We start from the raw sequence: 20,933 nt of genomic DNA, 5'->3' as shown, positions 1-20,933 counted from the left end.
CGGGATGCTCCATTTTGCCGGCAGCCCGGGGGTCTCCCGATGGCATGGGGCTGCCCCAAGCCATGGGAAACCCCATAGACCAGCCAGTGTAATGGAGCATCCCGCTGGCGGGGTGAAACAGAAATGTGGTGCGGTGGGGCGGAGAATCGAGTCAGTTGTATTGTTTTAAAACCAGTGAGTGCCTGGCACATCTTTGCAATAAACTTGAAAATATCTTACAATTACAGTGAATCTGGACAAAAGTGCCAGCGAAAATCATCTGAAGCCTAGAAGAAAGAAGTACTGCAACATAAACTTGCACCCAGAAAGACATTAACTAGAAGCCATTCTTGTGCATCAAAAATTCTCTACTCCTTTTTAAAATTATATTTTCTTTACCTCTCAACCACCCTTTCCTTCTATGTTATTTGTCTATGTGTGCGTGTGTGTAAAGGGATAGTTAGAAAGCCAGGATGGGAAAGGGTATTAATTACATTTTTCTGACTTTTTAATTATAATGCTGTACATAATAAAAGGTTAGTTGATTTCAAGTTACAAAACTGGTAACTGCAGCGTATTGGGCTTAGCCAATATCATCGGGTACTTTAAAATAACTCTTAATTTCACTTGATGCGTCTCCGGGTCAAGTGGGGCTGCAATTGGCCGCACACTAGCCCAGGATGTTGTGACAATTATGACATAGAAGGGTGGCCATGTGACCCATCGAGTCTCTGTTGGATCTAACAAATTAATACAACTTGAGAAATTTAGTTGCAAAGCAGAGGAAGATATTTTTAAATGTTGAAAAATCTCTCCTACAGTATACATTTATAAAAATTAGAAACCACATATAAAAAATAAGAACAGCTGATCCATTGAGGTACTAAGTGCAGGATGAGAATCTGTTGAAGGTGCAGGCTTCCGGGTCAGTCAGTACATTCACTGGTTGCACAGGCTGAAAACCCTGCACTTGATTGATGAATCTCAAGTTATCAGCAATTCAGACAAATTAAATCAGAATCACGTTTCTGTGATCGAGTTAATATTACTACATATTTTTCCCCATAGTAAAGCAGTGAGATCCTCCATTAATTTAAAGAATTTTCACTCTGGAACATTTCAATTCTAGTATTTGTTCTTTCAATGGCATTTACATTGGTTGCCGCTTATCTGAATGCACGTGACTCTAAATGGATTCACTGACCTTGGTGGGAGAGAGGTTTTCTGCATTGTGGTACTAAGCAAAATCATAAACGCAATTTTTTTTTAGAAATACCAGACCATGCACAAAATCATAGAATTTATAGTGCAGAAGGAGGCCATTCGGCCCATCGAGTCTGCACCGGCTCTTGGAAAGAGCACCCTACCCAAGCCCACACCCCCACCCTATCCCCATAACCCAGTAACCCCACCCAACACTAAGGGCAATTTAAATGTAAAATGTAAATCGCTTATTGTCACAAGTAGGCATCAATGAAGCTACTGTGAAAAGCCCCTAGTCGCCATATTCCGGCGCCTGTCCGGGGAGGCTGGTATGGGAATCGAACCGTGCTGCTGGCCTGCTTTAAAAGCCAGCGATTTAGCCGAGTGAGCTAAACCAACCCCTTTTGGACACTAAGGGCAATTTATCAAGGCCAATCCACCTAACCTGCACATCTTTGAACTGTGGGAAGAAGCCGGAGCACCCGGAGGAAACCCACACACACACGGGGAGGATGTGCAGATTCCGCACAGACAGTGACCCAAGCCGGAATCGAACCTGGGATCCTGGAGCTGTGAGGCAATTGTGCTACCCACAATGCTACCGTGCTGCCCATCCTCACCATTTACCACTATATTTGCACATAATCTGTGAAGATAGTCCTCTTGATATTTCACTTGTCATATGTAAACTGGCTACTAACTTGTTCAGCTTTGACAAAGAGTCATCGGACTCGAAACATTAGCTCTTTTCTCTCCCTACAGATGCTGCCAGACCTGCTGAGATTTTCCAGCATTTTCTCTTTCGTTTCAGTCTTTGCAAAACTTTGGTTACATTCTCCAATTTGGATACACTAAAAACAATATGCATTTTGAAATCTCAATTTCACCAACTCAATTTATTTACAGTGGCATGCTACCTTATTCAAGCAGTTGTTACTCTTATGAGTCTTGATCACGAATACTGGTAGGCTAACAGATTATGGACGGCATCATAGCGTAACCCAGATGATTTCCACCCCCTTGGACCACATTCACCTGGCAGTGGACTGTAGCAATCGGTGGACAGAACCCCCAACAATCAATTTTCCCTGTCCGAGCCCAAAGTACTGCAGCTAATTATTGTGCAGCTCATGGTATCCTGACTGCGAAGTGAGCCGACACAAATCAGGATTGTGCCTTGTACTTTCCCACTCAGGTTTTCACTCTGATCCATCCCAACGTGTCTTACTTAATGTAATCTATTTTAACTGCCTAATTTTGGAACTGATTGTACAGTACCAGCTCTGCATTAGTACCTGTAAATAACGTGCATCTCTTGGAGCACCATGACATAAGGATGTTGTGAAATCCTTTCTGTTTTCAATGAACTCAGAGCTGACTGCACTATGCTAATTTTTAGTCGCCCGGGCACAGAGGTACGAGACAGAGGAAACAACTGTTGTTGTTTGTGCTGGCATTGAGCCCTTGGCGATGGCTAAGGGGTCAGTGGAGTGGCAGGGGTTTGTGAAGGGGAGTAGAGACTATCGGGTGTCGCTGTACGTGGACGATCTGTTATTGTTGGTGTTTGACCCGTTGGAGAGTATGGGCTGGGTCATGGGGTATAAGCTGAGCATTGGAAAGAGCAAGGTGTTCCCTGCAAATGTGGCGGGGCTGGGGGTCAACTTTGGGCTGCTGCCATTTAAGGTGACTAGGGAAGGGTTTAGGTATTTGGGGATCCAGGTGACGAGGGAATGGGCTACGATGCACATGTGGAATTTGACAACGTTGGTGGAGATTAGGGGTGAACTTCAAGAGATGGAACACAATGCACCTGATGCAGGCAGGGAGGGTGCAAGTCGTGAAAATTAATGTGCTACCAAGGTTCCTGTTTGTTTTCCAGGCCCTCCCGATCATTCTCCCGAAGGCTTTCTTTCGGAAATTGGAGATGGTGATTTCAGAGTTTACATGGGCGGGAAGGTGCTGAGATAAAGACGGCCCTGCTACAGAAACAGAGGCAGAAAGGGGGATTGGCACTCCTCAACTTGCTACATTATTATTGGACAGCAAACGTGGAGGAGTGGTGATGGTGGTGGTGGGGTAGATTGGGTTAGGATGGAGCAGGAGTCCTGTATGGCATTCAGCTTGAAGGCCATGGTGACAGGGACGTACATGGAGAGCTAGGTGATACGTTTTTTTTATCAACTAAGAGTATCAACTGGGCGTTTCCCAGTTTGCCGAGCTACACCCTGCTGGAGCAATTACTGCTTTTGGACGAGTCGGGAGAGGGTAGGATTAGGGATATATATGGGTAGATTGGGGAGGGGGAGGAGCAAGTGATGAGGATCAAGTGCAAATTGGAGGAGGAGTTGGGGGGGGAAATAGATTGGGGTCTGTGGTATGAGGCAATGGGCAGGGTGAACTCAACCTCCTCCTGCGTGTGGATGAGCTTGATTCAGTTCAAGGTCGTGCACAGGGTGCATATCACTCAGGCAAGGATGAGTGGGTTTTTTCATGAGGTGGCTGACGAGTGTGAGCAGTGCGCGTAGGAGCCAGCGAATCATGTGCACATGTTCTTGGGCTGTGAGAAGTAGGAACGGTACTGAGAAGCGGTGTTTGGGACATTGTCCAAAATTGTAGTGGTGGAGTTCAGGTCGGACCCAATGGTGGCGATCTTTGGGGTATCAGATATGCCGGAGCTGATGGAGGGGCGGGGGGAATGATGTTGTGGCCTTCACCTCTCTAATTGCCTGGCGGAGCATCTTGTCGAATTAGAGGGTGGATACGCTACTGGGTATGGCGGCCTGGCTGGGGGGGGGACAGACCTGAATGACGGTTGGAAAAGATCTTTTCCGGTTGGAAAACATCATATTTGAGTTGAAGGTGTCGAAAGAGGGCTTTGAGGCACGGTGGGGGCTGTTCATGACCAAGTTTGGGGAATTGTTCATCGCGGGAAAAGGGGAGAGGGGAGGGAGGGTATAAAATGGGGAAAATTGTACAAACTGTAGGTTATTGGAGGTGTTTTTGTGTATGTTACTGTTCTTTTTTATACATGTTTGTAATAAAATACATTTTGATTAAAAAGTGAATGCGGGGACACAGATTTAGGATTAAATGTAAGAGACTTTGGACAAAGGGTGTAAGAAATTTGTGGTCCGAAGGTTCATAAATATCTTTTTAAAGAAAAGTAGAACCAGAATTAGTGGTTGAAGCAGAGCTCGTGTCAACATTTAAGAATGGGATAGATAGTTAAATGAAAAGAAAGTAAAGAGAGATGGAAATTGGGACAAGACTATGGGGTTAGAATTATTGCTTATGCGGTTTGGCCCAATTTCGGTATTGTAATTTCTATGGGCGATCATCGGAGGAGGTTCCCTTAATACTCAGGATTGGCATCTCCATTCATTGATGCTGATCTTAAGCAAATAAGTTTGTTGTCGCTCATTTTGTCACCTGACAATGACAGGAGACGAGAACGTCGGAACAAAAGTAATTGAAGAAGAAAGTACTCCTGATGCACACATTCCAACTGATCAATATCCACCTGGGCATTTTGACCTGAAATAAATACAGCAAATAGTTTCATAGCAGAGAAAAAAAGCATTGCATAAGTTGACATTCAGCAGGATATTGAGATTTAGATTTGAGTTTCAACAATATTTGAGTGGAGTTTGTTTCCCTCGGGTTTCGGAGAGCAAAAAGAATTGGCGAGGATTTTCATTCTCTCATTTATCAAAGGTCTGCTCTCGCAAGTTGATCGGAACCCATCCTCTTGTAGACTGTCTGTTTCGTCAGTTAGCGAGTATTCTGTTGTGACAGTAGGATGAAGATACTTGTAATACATGCACTTTACAATCAAGCCAAGAAGATATGATGATGATATAGCAATAACGAGTGGGAGCATGTAGGAGGTAGTTAAAACTGGATCTTTATAGAGCCACCAAAATCCAACTAAAATCCCGCAATCCACTGCCATGAATGAGTGATAGATAATCTGTCTGATGCTTGTTTTTCCTTCCGCAATATTAAGCCAGGTGAAATACAAGATGACTGCCACTGTACCCCTGTAGAAGACCTCTTCAGGGTAGCTGTTCATGAAGTCTGTACCTTGTCGCCATGCCCAAATAAACATGGATAGCCAAATAAGAGCAAAGTGCAAGAGTACATAGAATTTGAATATGGATGCAAACAAGGCTATGCTGAAAATCCTAGGACAGATGAACAGCAGGTTAAACACAAAATAAGACACCGCAGACATAAATCCAAGACGCATTTTGTTACGAAGAGATCTGCGCAGGGACTTTTGAAAGTCCAGATGAGCCCAGGCAATGGAGAGGAAACAAGCCACAATGGAGAAATCTGAAAAGTGGAACAGCGAGAGGACAAGACATGAGAAAGTTGATCATGATTGTTTAAACGTTTTATTTAATAGCGCAGAGAATATTATGTTTTGGGTGGAAAACTGCCGTACTGTGACTCCCCTTTAAGGGATTTATAGCATTTCAATAGTAATAATTTTTTAGTTTATAAAATACTTGGCAATTACGATACAATATTGTGCACAAGAAATCTGCTATTGTGTGGTTTCAATTAAGGAAGCCATCTCTGGGTACCATTTCATCACTCCTTAACCTGCTGTGCAGTTCCCAAAGTTACAAATATCATTCAATTATATAAAACAACTTCCCTTTCAAATCAAACAAGAATTAAGTTATGGAGTGCCAAAACTATATCTGTTATTTTTCATCTAACATTCCCTTCTCCGTTTGTTGTAAAATGTTTTGGGAGTTGAAATTAGCCAAGTGGTCATCATCTAGTGACACTTCTTAGAAAGTGGTTGTGTGGCATGGAATGGTGCCTCCTACTCTAAATAGCCTGTTAACACACATGGCCCGATTTTAACTATGGCTCAGAGGAAGGATTGTGAGGGAGTTAAAATTTGGCCCCTGTAATGTTTCTGGATTCCATCTGACGAAGAGTCACTTATGTGAAGGACAAGGCTCCCTGAAACTAATCCACAATAATATTGGCCTCGGAATAAATGATTTTGCAAAGTGGCGGAGTGAGGGAAAAGGGTCAACTTTTTAAATAGTTACTAAATTGTGCGAATACCTCAGTAATACAATTCTCAAGGAAAAATAACTTGTGCCTATTTTTAATAGATTGGTCTGAACAGCGAACGATTGTTTTTTTATATGTGGGAGCAAATGTATGTTGAACAACTGCTGTCAGAAGTGGATTTGAAGAGTGTTATGGTGGTGCAGTGTTTAGCACTGCTGCATCACTGCGCCAAGGCCCTGGGTCACTGTCTGTATAGAATTTGCACATTCTCCCCGTGACTGCGTGGGTCTCACCACCACAACCCAAAGATGTGCAGGGAAGTGGATTGGGCACGCTAAATTGCCCCTTAATTGGAAAAAAGAATTGGGTACTCGATATTTAGAAGAAAAAAAAGAAATGGTTTTGATGCAAGAGCCCGTTGCAAATTTTAATTTACCATGTGCTTCCTTTAATTGGAATTTCATTCTCACACCTGCATTAGTCAGTGGTACCAAGTGAAATCCATAAAGAGTGGCCTTTCCATTTAATCATAAATTCTTGAATTCCTCCATCCTGCTAAACTGGCATCAACCATAATGGGTGTTGATCAGAAATCCAATGAAGGGGCGGGATTCTCCCCTACCCGGCGTAGGGGAGTGGCGCCAACCACTCCGGAGTCGGGCCTCCCCAAAGGTGGGGGGTACTCCCCACCTTTGGGGGCTAGCCCCGCGCCGGAGCGGTTGGCATCAGAAGACTGGCGCAACAAACCGGCGGCAGCGGCCTTTCAGGCCTGCCGCCCGGCTGCGGGGCTGGCCGAAAGGCTTTCGCCGGTCGGCGCATGCGCCGGCGGTGACGTCAGCAGCCAGCTGCCGCTGACGTCACCACCGGCGCATGCGCGATGTGGGTTTCTCTTCCGCTTCCGCCATGGCGGAGGCGGAGGAGAAAGAGTGCACCCAGGGCACTGTCCTGGAGTCTGAGCGGGGGTCCCCGATCGCGGGCCTGGCCACCGTGGGGGCACCCCCCGGGGTCCGATCGCCCCGCGCCCCCCCCCAGAACCCCGGTCGCGGCGCCGATCCCGCCGCCACCAGAGGTGGTTCAAACCTCGGCGGCGGGAGAGGACTCCCAGCGGCGGGACTTCGGCCCATCCGGGCCAGAGAATCGCCGCAGGGGCCTCGCCGATCGGAGTGGCGCGATTCCCGCCCCCGCCAATTCCCGGGTGGCAGAGAATCTCTGCCACGGCGGAGGCGGGATTTTCGGCGGCCCCAGGCGATTCTCCAACCCTGCTGGGGGTCGGAGAATTTCGCCCAAGGTGAGTCACATATTTGTTTCATTACTGAATTGGTATTTAGAGGCCTCTTCTAATGAACTGGAGTCATGAAATCAAATCCCACCATGACTACTGGATTGTTGCGTAAACTCATCTGGTTCACTAAAGTCCTTTAAGGGAAGAAATCTGTAATCCTTACCCAGTCTGGCCTATATGAGACTCCAGGGCAATGTGGTTGATTCTGTCATCTAGAATGCCACTCAGTTTCAAGAAGGCGGCTCACCACTACCTTCTCTGGAGAAATTAGGGATGAGCAATAAATGCTGGCTTAGCCTGAACTCCCACATCCTGTGGAAGAATAGAAATATGTTGTGGGGGGCCAATGCACTGCGGCGATGAGCCAATGACAAATGAGAGGAGAGTTTGTACGAAATCCAATTAGGAACAGAAAAATATAATAATATCCATCAAAGAAAGCTGAATGCAAAATGAGAACAGAAACATAGGTGAAATATTGAAATACAATGAAACAGGATTTACAATTAACTAGAGTCGCCTAACTAAAGTGAACTTATCACTGAGATGTCATCTTTAAAATAGTGCCTGCAGAGAAAAATTAGAATTCCAAAGTGTACTATGCCAATTGTGTCAATTCTAATGTCATTTATTGGCCATCAAAATCAGCGAAATTCCTCCCTTTCTGATCTCACTCGGGTCTTTCTGCACAACTCGTACTCACAAACATGAGGTTCAAACAGAATTCAATGGCCCTCCTGAAACGGTTAGCTCCAAAGTATTGAGTTTTTTGAGTACCCAATTCTTTTTTCCAATTAAGGGGCAATTTAGCGTGGCCAATCCACCTACCCAGCACATCTTTGGGTTGCAGACATGGGGAGAATGTGCAAACTCCACCCGGACAGTGATCCGGGGCAGGGATTGAACCCGGGTCCATGGTGCCCTGAGGCAGCAGTGCTAACCACTGCATCACCATGCTGCCCCAGCCTCAAAGTATTGAGATGCCAGTCTTCTTCCCACCTCAAGCTGCTTTTGGAGTTTGTGGTATGAATACCATTTATCCCTGCCCCTCGCATTAGAATGTAGTTCCCCATGAGGCAAACTGGTTCATGAAAGTTTTCTATCTGCACAGCTTACTCTTTTGGCTTCCTGGAATAGCCATGCAAATTACTGGATCAAACTGGTTTTAAACTGCTATTTAGAAACATTTATAATCTATTTTAAAAAGTAATCAACTTGTTCTTGGTTTTGTATGTCACTACTTTAATCTCTGCTCTTCTGGGTTGCAAAGTTCCATTTCTTTTATGGTTTTTGGTTCATATGAAGGTGACTGGATGAAGCTGGAGGCAATTGTTAGCACTTACACTGGTGAAGTTCCATCTGGTTCCTCAGCTGAATGATGTACAGCATCAGTATGAGTTGAGGAGCACTTTCGAAAATTATCTCAAAGAGTCGTAACATGCTGATATCGCTGACCAGGTAAATGGTATACTGCAGGACCACAGTGTTCCCTTCTTTGTATGCTCGGTACCCCAACTCTAGTGCTGTTGCATACCTGATGGAACAAGGTGCAATTAATAAGGTAACAAATCTGGTGTATCCTGCACCTTTTTTTGTAGACCTGAAGGCTGATTTGCATGAGGAAGATCATTCAGCCCATCACCACTCATCAATCTGAAAATTTATAGTTCCTCATTGCAGTACCCGACTATTAAATTATTCCCGTAAATTAACCGATACCCAAAAACCTGTTCCAGATATTGATCATGCTTTGTGTGAAGAATTAGTTCACAACAATATAGCACCTGTAACATCTCATTGCGCTTCACAGGAGCAGTACAACAAAATATGACCCCGTGCCAGATACAGGAGATATTAGATCAGATGTCAAGAGCTTGGTCAAATAAGTGGTTTTAAGGCGTGTCTTTAAAGGAGAAAAGTGAAGTAGATAGCTGTAGGATAGGAATGCCAGAGCTTAGGCAACGAAGGGCTCGGTCACAATGTGCAGCCATTAAAATCTGGGAGGCAAAAGAGGCCAGAATTAGAGGAGCGCAGACATCTATCTCAGATGGTTGTGCGGTTTGAAGAGGTCAAAAAGATAGTTGCGGGGGCAGCGGTTGCATAGTGGTTAGCACTGATGCCTACGGCGCTGAGGACCCGAGTTTGAATCCCGGTCCTGGGTCACTGTCCATGTGGAGTTTACACATTCTTCCCGTGTCTGCGTGGGTTTCACCCCACAATCCAAAGATGTAGGTGGATCAGAGGAGGTGAATTGGCCATGCTAAATTGCCACTTAATTAGAAAAAAATAATTGGGTACTCTAAATTTATTTTTAAAATTAAAAAAAGATAGGGAGCGATGAGGACGTGGAGGAAATTGAAAACAAGGATCAGAATTTAAAATTTTAAGTTAATGTTGTCTTCTGGCTTTAACTTTATCGTGCTGTTAAATATCTGCTGTAGCCACTTTTTAAGGCCGAGGAATGCAAACAATGAACAAGTCCTCAATCCTTTCACAAGTTGGGATCACCCTTATGGCTGTTCCTTGCATGATAACAGGATTTGGAAGTGTCATCGAGAAAGCAGTTTTTGAATTGCAATCATTGTTGCAATGAAGGAGAACCCCACAGTTAATTTGTGCATTGCGAGCTCCACAAATAGCAATGGGATAACAACTATCCAATCTATTTCAGCGGTTTTGTTTTTGGTATTTTTTCTGTACTCCACTGGAATGTCAGCCTAGACTTCCTATACTCAGTCTCTGAAATGTGATTTGAAAGTATGGTCTCTGACTCGAGACAAGAGTGCCAACAACTGAGCCACGCCTGAGAGTTCAGGTTGGAGAGAGCTGAGCCTGTTTTTGGGGCACTGCTAAAGTCCCCATCGCTGACTGTCAAAAGTTAAATCCTTCAGAACAACTGGTGGGGACAGTAAAATATCAAATGGTACAGTTAAGCAAATAGAATATTACTTTTGAAGTAGCCAAGGAGATTAGGACCAGGAGATGATAATTTAAACTAGTAAAACGTCCAAAGAACGTTAACTGTTTCTTTTTCCATAGATGCTACCAGACGTATTGAGTTTTTTCAGCATTTTCTGTTTCTAATTTCAAACTCAGTAGTCAGTACAAATTTGTTTAAAGATAATAAATGTTTGAATGCATTACTAAACATCTGTATCAATAGTTTCCATTTGTTCAGTGATTATTTACATTGTGAAGCTAATAGGAACTGGCTTAAAGCGGTTGTAATAGTAGTGAAAGGGGGAATGGAGAGACACATGAAAATGATGAGAGAGGGAATGACTGGGATGGGAAGGATCACAGTCAGAAGGAAACAAAGATTAGTGAAGATACAGACTCCATTTAAATGTTGGAACGATATTTACAACGAGACACAATGTAACAAAAATAATGGGAACATCACCAAGATATTAAAAGCAAATTATTGCAGATGCAGGTCTGACAGTACTGTGGAGAGAGAAGGAAGCTAACATTTCGAGTCTGGATGACTCTTTGTCAAAGTAGAACTTCACCTGGTCTGCAGGACAGAGTCCTCCAGATTTGAAACGTTAGTTCCTTTCTCGCTCCACAGATGTTGTCAGACCTGCTAAGATTGTCCTGTATTTTCTGTTTTTGTTTCAGATTCCAGCATCCGCAGTAATTTGCATTTACCAGCGATTTTTTTACTTTGGAATCACAGGCAGCAAAACTGATGGGCTGAATTCTCCGCTTTTGGGATTCTCCGTTGCGCCAGCAACCCGGGGATTTCCCGACGGTGTGGGGCTGCCCACAATGGGAAACCCCATTGGCCGGCTGGCGAGACGGAGCATCCCAGGGGGCGCGCCGCACGGAGAATCCCGCCCGATGTTCCTGATTCTCTCCTCTAGGTCCAACTTACCACCAGGCCCTCTCCTGCTTTACTTTGTCCATTCACTTTCTATTTCTGCCCCCAGCTACTCTTCCTTTTACTCTTCCTTTATTTCGTTTTCTCTTTTTTTTCAACAACATTTCACTCACTCTGTGTCTCCCTTCCTCTGAGGCAGCACCGACGACTCTCTCTGTCCCCCCCACCCCAGCCATACTGACCTGACCAGGAATCCCAGCTGCAGTCCATGTAAGAGCCGCAAGACTCGATCTCCCACCTCGCACTTCAAGGCTGGAGAAAGCTCGGGATGGGAACGGTCTCGGAGCTGCTCCCGATCCCCGGCTAACCAGAACCAGCTGAATAGCTGGACGACCACCGAGCAAAAGATGATCAGGAACAACACGGTGCCCCCCCAGAAATAATCTCCTGCCAGGAAGAAATAGGCCAGCACCCAGACATCAGTGCCCAGGTCAAAGAGGAAAGTGACCAGCCCGAGCCAGATAAAGATCAGGTCGAGCACAGAGAAATGAAGCTCATCGTCCAAAGGCATATTCGAAACTAAAGAGGGCGAGGAAGGCCTGTCATTTACTTCGGAGCTGGTCGCTTTCTTAGACTTTGAAACATTTAAATTCCTATTCGTGTTGTTGCTGCAGAGTTGCCACTTCGCATCTTCCCTCTCCCGAAGGCAAACTGTTTCATTTCACTGCCAGCCGTGTTCCACTGCAATGCTTCAAACGAATTTTGTTTCATCGAAATTATAGGGTAACTTTTTATTCAAAATGCAACTTGGGAAGTGAATGCAATTGGGCAAGAGCGAACAAAACTTTAATGATTTGCGTAGCACCCTCTAGTGTTACCTCCCTCACACTCCAAGAAAAGTACTCTGCCCAGAGTGACACAACAAATATATGTCATCTCACTGAAACAAATATCGCTGATTCTGAAAATCCAAAATCAAAAACGCTGGAAATTCTTAATAGGTCTGACAGCATCTATACAGAGAGAAACAGAGTTAACGGCCGGGATTCTCCGCGCCGCAATCGCGGAGGTGGAGAATGGGGTGTCGGACCTACGACGCCTTCCCGCGATTCTCCAGCGACCGGAGCAGCGCCGGCAGTCGCGCGTGCACGGTTGACGTGGCGCCGATTGGGGGCCGTTGAAAAAGGTCCCCGCGGCAATTCTTTGCGGACGACCAGCCGAGTTTCCACCGGCGCAATTCATGTATGGTTCCACCCGGCGGGAGTTCGGAGTTGCGGCTGCAGTGGCTGGCCTGGTGGGGGTCGGGTGTTCATCACGGGGGGAGGGGGGGGGGCTCCATGACGGCCAGGCCCGTGATCGGGGGCCACCGATCGGCAGGAGGGTGCGATCTTGGGGAGGGGGCCTAATTCTTCGGCGCCGGCCCGCTGTGTGGGTCCGCCATGTTGCGTCGGACCACCGCCGCAGGCATGCGCGGACCCACGGCCGCCGCAGGCCGGACGTGCAGGGCCCCGTATCGGCAGCCAGAGCTGTGTGGAGCTCCACGCAGCTCTGGCTGCCAATACGGGGCCCTGCAAGCCCCCTTAAAAACGGAGAATCACCCCAGACTTTTAAGAAAGAAGTATGGAGTGATTCGTGCCCGTTTTCTCGCGGGTGTGGGAACATAACCCAATTATTGGAGAATCTCGCCCAACGTTTCAGGTCAAGGACCTCTCTTCAGAACTGAAGGAGGGTGGAAATGTGAAAGCTAAGCAGCTATTTACTCATCACTGAAAGCAAGGATGCAGATCAAGCACGCAAGTAGAAAGGCAAATGATATGTTCAGACCATAAGACCAGAAGACATAGGAGCAGAATTAGGCACTCGGCCCATCGAGTCTGCTCTGCCATTCAATCATAGCTGATATTTTTCTCATCCCCATTCTCCTGCTTTCTCCCCATAACCCATGATCCCCTTATTGATCAAAAATCTATCTATCTCTGTCATAAAGACACTCAGTGATTAGGCCTCCACAGCCTTCTGCGGCAAAGAGTTCCACAGATTCACCACCCTCTGGCTGAAGAAATTCCTCCTCATCTCTGTTTTGAAGGAACGTCCCTTTAGACTGAGATGGTGTCCTCTACTTCTCATTTTTCCTACAAGTGGAAACATCCTCTCCATATCCACTCTATCCAGGCCTCGCAGTATCCTGCAGGTTTCAATAAGATCCCCCTTCATCCTTCTAAACTCCAACGAGTACAGACCTCAACCGTTCCTCATACGACAAGCTCTTCATTCCAGGGCTCATTCTTGTGAACCTCCTCTGGATCCTTTCCAAGACCAGCACATTCTTCCTTAGAAACGGGGACCAAAACTGCTCACAATACTCCAAATGGGGTCTGATACAGAAGTACATCCCTGGTCTTGTATTCCAGTCCTCTTGACATGAATGTTAACATTGTATTTGCCTTCCTAACTGCCGACTGAATCTGCACGTTGAACTTAAGAGAATCGTGAACAAGGACTCCCAAGTCCCTTTGTGCTTCTGATTTCCGAACCATCTTCCCATTTAGAAAATAGTCAATGCCTCCATTTCTCCTTCCAAAGTGCATAACCTCACACTTTCCCACATTGTATTCCATCTGCCACTTCTTTACCACTCTCCTAGCCTGTCCAAGTCCTTCTGCAGCCCCCTGCTTCCTCTATACTACCTGCCCCTCTACAGATCTTTGTATCGTCTGCAAACTTAGCAACAGTGCCTTTAGTTCCTTCTTCCAGATCATTAATGTATATTGTGAAAAGTTGTGGTCCCAGCACTGACCCCTGAGGCACACCACTAGTCACTGGCTGCCATCCTGAAAAAGGCCCCTTTATCCCCACTCTCTGCTTTCTGCCAGTCAGCCAATCCTCTATCCATGCCAGGATCTTACCTTTAACACCATGGGCTCTTAACTTATTTAACAATCTCCAATGCGGCACCTTGTGAAAGGCCTTCTGGAAATCTAAATAAATCATGTCCACTGGTTCTCCTTTGTCTAACTTCCTTGTTACTTCCTCAAAGAACTATATCAGATTTGTCAGACACGACCTCCCCTTAACGAAGCCGTGCTGACTCAGTCCTATTTTATCATGCACTTCCAAGTACTCTGCGATCTCATCTTTAATAATGGACTCTAAAATCTTACCAATGACTGAAGTCAGGCGACCCGGCCTATAATTTCACGTCTTCTGCCACCCTCCCTTCTTAAACAGGGGTGTTACATTAGCCACTTTCCAATCCTCTGGGACCCTTCCTGGCTCCAGTGGTTCCTGAAAGATCACCACCAATGCCTTCACAATCTCCTCAGCTATCCCTTTTAGAACCCTGGGGTGTAGGTCTTCATTGCAAGAAGATTTGAGTACAGGAGCAAGGATATCTTATTGCAGCTGTGCAAGGCTTTAGTGAGACCACACCTAGAATATTGTGTGCAGTTTTTGTCTCTTTACCTAAGTAAGGATTTACTTTCCACTGAGGGAGATTTGCAAAGACTCACCAGACTAATTTCTGGGATGGCAGGATTATTGTATGAGGCGAGATTGGGTCGACCTTGCCTCTATTCACTGCAGCTTAGAAAAATGAGAGGGCATCCAATTGAAACATATACAATTCTGACACGGCTAGACAAACTGGATGCAGAGACTTTGTTTCCTCAGGGGTCTAGAACAAGGGATCACAGTCGCAGACAATTTAGGACTGAGATAAGGAGAATTTACTTCACTCAGAGGGTGGTGGATCTGCGGAATTCCCTACCATAGAAAGCTGTGGGGGCCACGTCACTGAATATATTTAAGAAGGATACTGTCTTGGCAGCACGGTAGCATGGTGGTTAGCATAAATGCTTCACAGCTACAGGGTCCCAGGTTCGATTCCCGGCTGGGTCACTGTCTGTGTGGAGTCTGCACGTCCTCCCCGTGTGTGTGTGGGTTTCCTCCGGGTGCTCCGGTTTCCTCCCACAGTCCAAAGATCTGCGGGTTAGGTGGATTGGCCATGCTAAATTGCCCGTAGTGTCCTAGTAAAAGTAAGGATAGGGGAGAGGGGAGGTGGGGGGGTGGGGGGGTGGGGGGGGGGGGGTTGTTGGGTTATGGGTATAGGGTGGATACGTGGGTTTGAGTAGGGTGATCATGGCTCAGCACAACATTGAGGGCCGAAGGGCCTGTTCTGTGCTGTAGTGTTCTATATTCTAACCCTTCAAACCTCCCCAGCAGGCCCATAATCCTTACTCTCTACTGGATCCGAAACATACAGCAAGAGGTCATCGGCGTAGAGCGACACTCGATGCTCCCTCTGTCCCCTCATTATCCCCTGCCACTCTGCCGACCCCGTGAGAGCCATCGCCAACGGCTCGATGGCCAGCGTAAACAGCAACGGCGATGGCAGGCACTTTTGCCTCGTACCCCTGTGTAAGTCAAAGCTTCGTGAGCTCATATCATTTGCCCTCACCCTCGCCTTGATGCCACATACAGCAACCGTACCCATGCCACAAGTCTCAGCCCAAACCCAAAATTTTCAAAAACCTTGAACAAGTACTTTTCCACCCGATCAAATGCCTTCCCCGCATCCATGGACACCACCACCTCCAGCACCAGAGCCCCCAACGGATTCATCACCAAAATCAACAGCTGTCTTATATTACTCGCGAGGTGCCTGCTCTTCACAAAGCCTTGATGTGGAGATGCCGGCATTGGACTGGGGTGAGCACAGTAAGAAGTCGTACAACACCAGGTTAAAGTCCAACAGGTTTGTTTCAAATCACTAGCTTTCGGAGCACTGCTTCTTCAGGTGAATGAAGAGGTAGATTCCAGAAACATTTATATAGACAAAGTCAAAGATGCAAGACGATACTTTGAATGCGAGCATTTGCAGGTAATTAAGCCTTTACAGAGCCAGAGAAAGGGGTAACCCCAGGTTAAAGAGGTGTGAATTGTCACAAGCCAGGACAGTTGGTAGGATTTCACAAGCCCAGGCCAGATTGTGGGGGGTGAATGTAATGCGACATGAATCCAAGGTCCCGGTTGAGGCCATACTCCTGTGCGGAACTTGGCGACAAGTTTCTGCTTGGCGATTCTGCGCTGTTGCACGTCCTGAAGGCCGCCTTGGAGAACGCTTACCTGAAGATCAGAGGCTCAATGGCCTTGACTGCTGAAGTGTTCCTCGACTGCAAGGGAACATTCCTTCCTAGCAATTGTCGCGCGATGTCCGTTCATCCGTTGTCGCAGCGTCTGCATGATCTCGCCAATGTATCACACTTCGGGACTTCGAGCAGCCAGAAGTCGTGGTGCACATTGGTACCAATGACGTAGGTAGGAAAAAGGGTGTGGAGGTAATAAACAAGTTTAGGGAGTTAGGCTGGAAGTTAAAGGCCAGGACAGACAGAGTTGTCATCTCTGGTTTGTTGCCGGTGCCACGTGATAGCGAGGCTAAGAATAGGGAGAGAGTGCAGTTGAACACGCGGCTGCAGGAATGGTGTAGGAGGGAGGGCTTCAGGTATTTGGATAATTGGAGCGCATTCCAAAGGTGGGACCTGTGCAAGCAGGATGGGTTGCATCTGAACCAGAGGGGCACCAATATCCTGGAGTGGGAGGTTTTCTAGTACTCTTCGGGAGGGTTTAAACTAATTTGGCAGGGGAATGGGAACCCGATTTGTAGTCCAGCAACTAAGGAAGCCGATATTCAGGACGCTAAAGCATGTAGTGATGCAGTGGGGAAGGTAACAATGACAAAGGAGAGTACTTGCAGGCAAGGAGATGGGTTGAAGTGTGTATACTTTAATGCAAGAAGCATCAGGAATAAGGTGGGTGAACTTAAGGCATGGATCGGTACTTGGGACTACGATGTGGTGGCCATCACGGAAACTTGGATAGAAGAGGGGCAGAAATGGTTGTTGGAGGTCCCTGGTTATAGATGTTTCAACAAGATTAGGGAGGATGGTAAAAGAGGTGGGGGGGGGGGGGGGTGGCATTGTTAATTAGAGATAGTATAACAGCTGCAGAAAGGCAGTTCGAGGGGGATCTGCCTACTGAGGTAATATGGGTTGAAGTCAGAAATAGGAAAGGAGCAGTCACCTTGTTGGGAGTTTTCTATAGGCCCCCAATAGCAGCAGAGATGTGGAGGAACAGATTGGGAAACAGATTTTGGAAAGGTGCAGAAGTCACAGGGTAGTAGTCATGGGTGACTTCAACTTCCCAAACATTGAGTGGAAACTCTTTAGATCAAATAGTTTGGATGGGGTAGTGTTTGGGCAGTGTGTCCAGGAAGCTTTTCTAAAACAGTGTGTAGATTGTCCGACCAGAGGGGAGGCCATATTGGATTTGGTACTTGGTAATGAACCAGGGCAGGTGATAGATTTGTTAGTGGGGGAGCATTTTGGAGGTAGTGACCACAATTCTGTGACTTTCACTTTAATTATGGAGAGGGATAGGTGCGTGCAACAGGGCAAGATTTACAATTGGGGGAAGGGTAAATACAATGCTGTCAGACAAGAATTGAAGTGCGTAAGTTGGGAACATAGGCTGTCAGGGGAGGACACAAGTGAAATGTGGAACTTGTTCAAGGAACAGGTACTGCGTGTCTTTGATATGTATGTCCCTGTCAGGCAGGGAAGAGATGGTCGAGTGAGGGAACCATGGTTGACAAGAGAGGTTGAATGTCTTGTTAAGAGGAAGAAGGAGACTTATGTAAGGCTGAAGAAACAAGGTTCAGACAGGGCGCTGGAGGGATACAAGATAGCCAGGAGGGAACTGAAGAAAGGGATTAGGAGAGCTAAGAGAGGGCATGAAAAATCTTTGGCAGGTAGGATCAAGGAAAACCCCAAGGCCTTTTACAGATATGTGAAAAATATGAGAATGACTAGAGCGAGGGTAGGTCCGATCAAGGACAGTAGCGGGAGATTGTGTATTGAGTCTGAAGAGATAGGAGAGGTCTTGAACAAGTATTTTTCTTCAGTATTTACAAACGAGAGGGGCCATATTGTTGGAGAGGACAGTGTGAAACAGACTGATAAGCTTGAGGAGATACTTGTCAGGAAGGAAGATGTGCTGCGCGTTTTGAAAAACTTGAGGATAGACAAGTCCCCCGGGCCTGACGGGATATATCCAAGGATTCTATGGGAAGCAAGAAATGAAATTGCAGAGCCGTTGGCAATGATCTTTTCGTCCTCGCTGTCAACAGGGGTGGTACCAGAGGATTGGAGAGTGGCGAATGTCGTGCCCCTGTTCAAAAAAGGGAATAGGGATAACCCTGGGAATTACAGGCCAGTTAGTCTTACTTCGGTGGTAGGCAAAGTAATGGAAAGGGTACTGAGGGATAGGATTTCTGAGCATCTGGAAAGACACTGCTTGATTAGGGATAGTCAGCACGGATTTGTAAGGGGTAGGTCTTGCCTTACAAGTCTTATTGACTTCTTTGAGGAGGTGACCAAGCATGTGGATGAAGGTAAAGCAGTGGATGTAGTGTACATGGATTTTAGTAAGGCATTTGATAAGGTTCCCCATTGTAGGCTTGTACAGAAAGTAAGGAGGCATGGGATAGTGGGAAATTTGGCCAGTTGGATAACAAACTGGCTAACCGATAGAAGACAGAGAGTGGTGGTGGATGGCAAATATTCAGCCTGGAGCCCAGTTATCAGTGGCGTACCGCAGGGATCAGTTCTGGGTCCTCTGCTGTTTGTGATTTTCATTAACGACTTGGATGAGGGAGTTGAAGGGTGGGTCAGTAAATTTGCAGATGATACGAAGATTGGTGGAGTTGTGGATAGTGAGGAGGGCTGTTGTCGGCTTCAAAGAGACATAGATAGGATGCAGAGCTGGGCTGAGAAGTGGCAGATGGAGTTTAACCCTGACAAGTGTGAGGTTGTCCATTTTGGAAGGACAAATATGAATGCGGAATACAGGGTTAACGGTAGGGTTCTTGGCAATGTGGAGGAGCAGAGAGATCTTGGGGTCTATGTTCATAGATCTTTGAAAGTTGCCACTCAAGTGGATAGAGCTGTGAAGAAGGCCTATGGTGTGCTAGCGTTCATTAGCAGAGGGATTGAATTTAAGAGCCGTGAGGTGATGATGCAGCTGTACAAAACCTTGGTCAGGCCACATTTGGAGTACTGTGTGCACTTCTGGTCGCCTCATTTTAGGAAGGATGTGGAAGCTTTGGAAAAGGTGCAAAGGAGATTTACCAGGATGTTGCCTGGAATGGAGAGTAGGTCATACGAGGAAAGGTTGAGGGTGCTAGGCCTTTTCTCATTAGAACGGAGAAGGATGATGGGCGACTTGATAGAGGTTTATAAGATGATCAGGGGAATAGATAGAGTAGACAGTCAGAGACTTTTTCCCCGGGTGGAACACACCATTACAAGGGGACATAAATTTAAGATAAATGGTGGAAGATATAGAGGGGATGTCAGAGGTAGGTTCTTTACCCAGAGAGTAGTGGGGGCATGGAATGCACTGCCTGTGGAAGTAGTTGAGTCGGAAACGTTAGGGACCTTCAAGCAGCTATTGGATAGGTACATGGATTAGGGTAGAATAATGGAGTGTAGATTAACTTCTTCTTAAGGGCAGCACGGTAGCATTGTGGATAGCACAATTGCTTCATAGCTCCAGGGTCCCAAGTTCGATTTCGACTTGGGTCACTGTCTGTGTGGAGTCTGCACATCCTCCCCGTGTGTGCGTGGGTTTCCTCCGGGTACTCCGGTTTCCTCCCACAGTCCAAAGATGTGCAGGTTGGGTGGATTGGCCATGAAAAATTGCCCTTAGTGTCCAAAATTCTATGATTAACCTGGGACAAAAGTTCGGCACAACATCGTGGGCCGAAGGGCCTGTTCTGTACTGTATTTCTCTATCTATTTCTCTATCTCTATCTAAAGGTACAATGGTAAATCCCTGCCTGCTGGCTCCGCCCAGCAGGCGGCGTATAAAAGTGTGTGCTGTCCGGCGCTGCGGCCATTCTGGTTCCAGCTACATGAGGCACAACACCTTGCTCAATAAAGCCTTGATTGTTCCACCATTCTAGTCTTGTGGTAATTGACGGTGCATCAATTTATTGAGCAAGATTTTTTGAACGATGGATCTCCGCATCAAGCCTGATCGCCTGCAGCTGAGCCCTCAGGCAGCCAACGCCACGTCCACCTTTGACCACTGGCTAGCCTTCTTCGAAGGCTACCTCAGACTGCCACTGAAGAACCCTCGGATGCACAGAAGCTCCAAGTCCTCTATTCACGGGTGAGCCCTGACATTTTTCCCTTCATCCGGGATGCGCCCACCTACTCCGAAGCGATGGCGCTCCTGAAGGGACATTACGGTCGACCTGTGAACCAAGTGTCCGCCAGGCACCTCCTGGCCACGTGACAGCAACTCCCCGGGGAGACACTGGACCATTTACTGCGTGCCCTGCAGATCTTAGGTAGGAACTGTGACTGCCAGACAGTTTTGGTAGTCCAGCACACCGAACTTTTAATTCGAGACACTTATGTCACGGGCATGAAGTCTGCGTACGTCCGCCAGCGGCTACTGGAAGGGGGTACACTGGATCTTGCGGGAACTAGGCAGCTCGCTAATTCGTTAGAAATGGCCTCCCGTAACGTTCAGTCCTGCTCCCCCGAC

At 46.6% G+C, this 20,933-nt stretch overlaps 1 protein-coding gene across 1 annotated transcript; it reads right to left on the bottom strand.

The window, feature by feature from the left end:
- Positions 1 to 2,059: 2,059 nt before the first annotated feature.
- LOC119965684 (XK-related protein 8-like) lies at positions 2,060 to 12,138 on the bottom strand. Its single transcript, XM_038796449.1, has 3 exons — positions 11,567 to 12,138; positions 8,845 to 9,035; positions 2,060 to 5,517 (listed from the first exon to the last, which is right to left on the bottom strand). Exons 1-3 carry the CDS (start codon positions 11,893 to 11,895, stop codon positions 4,796 to 4,798), a joined length of 1,242 nt encoding a protein of 413 aa, XP_038652377.1. The 5' UTR covers positions 11,896 to 12,138; the 3' UTR covers positions 2,060 to 4,795.
- Between the last annotated feature and the right edge of the window lie 8,795 nt (positions 12,139 to 20,933).

This window comes from Scyliorhinus canicula, chromosome 1 (genome assembly GCF_902713615.1).
Source record: "Scyliorhinus canicula chromosome 1, sScyCan1.1, whole genome shotgun sequence".
NCBI classification, from domain to species: domain Eukaryota; kingdom Metazoa; phylum Chordata; class Chondrichthyes; order Carcharhiniformes; family Scyliorhinidae; genus Scyliorhinus; species Scyliorhinus canicula.
This window is presented reverse-complemented; position numbering and strand designations above follow the sequence as displayed.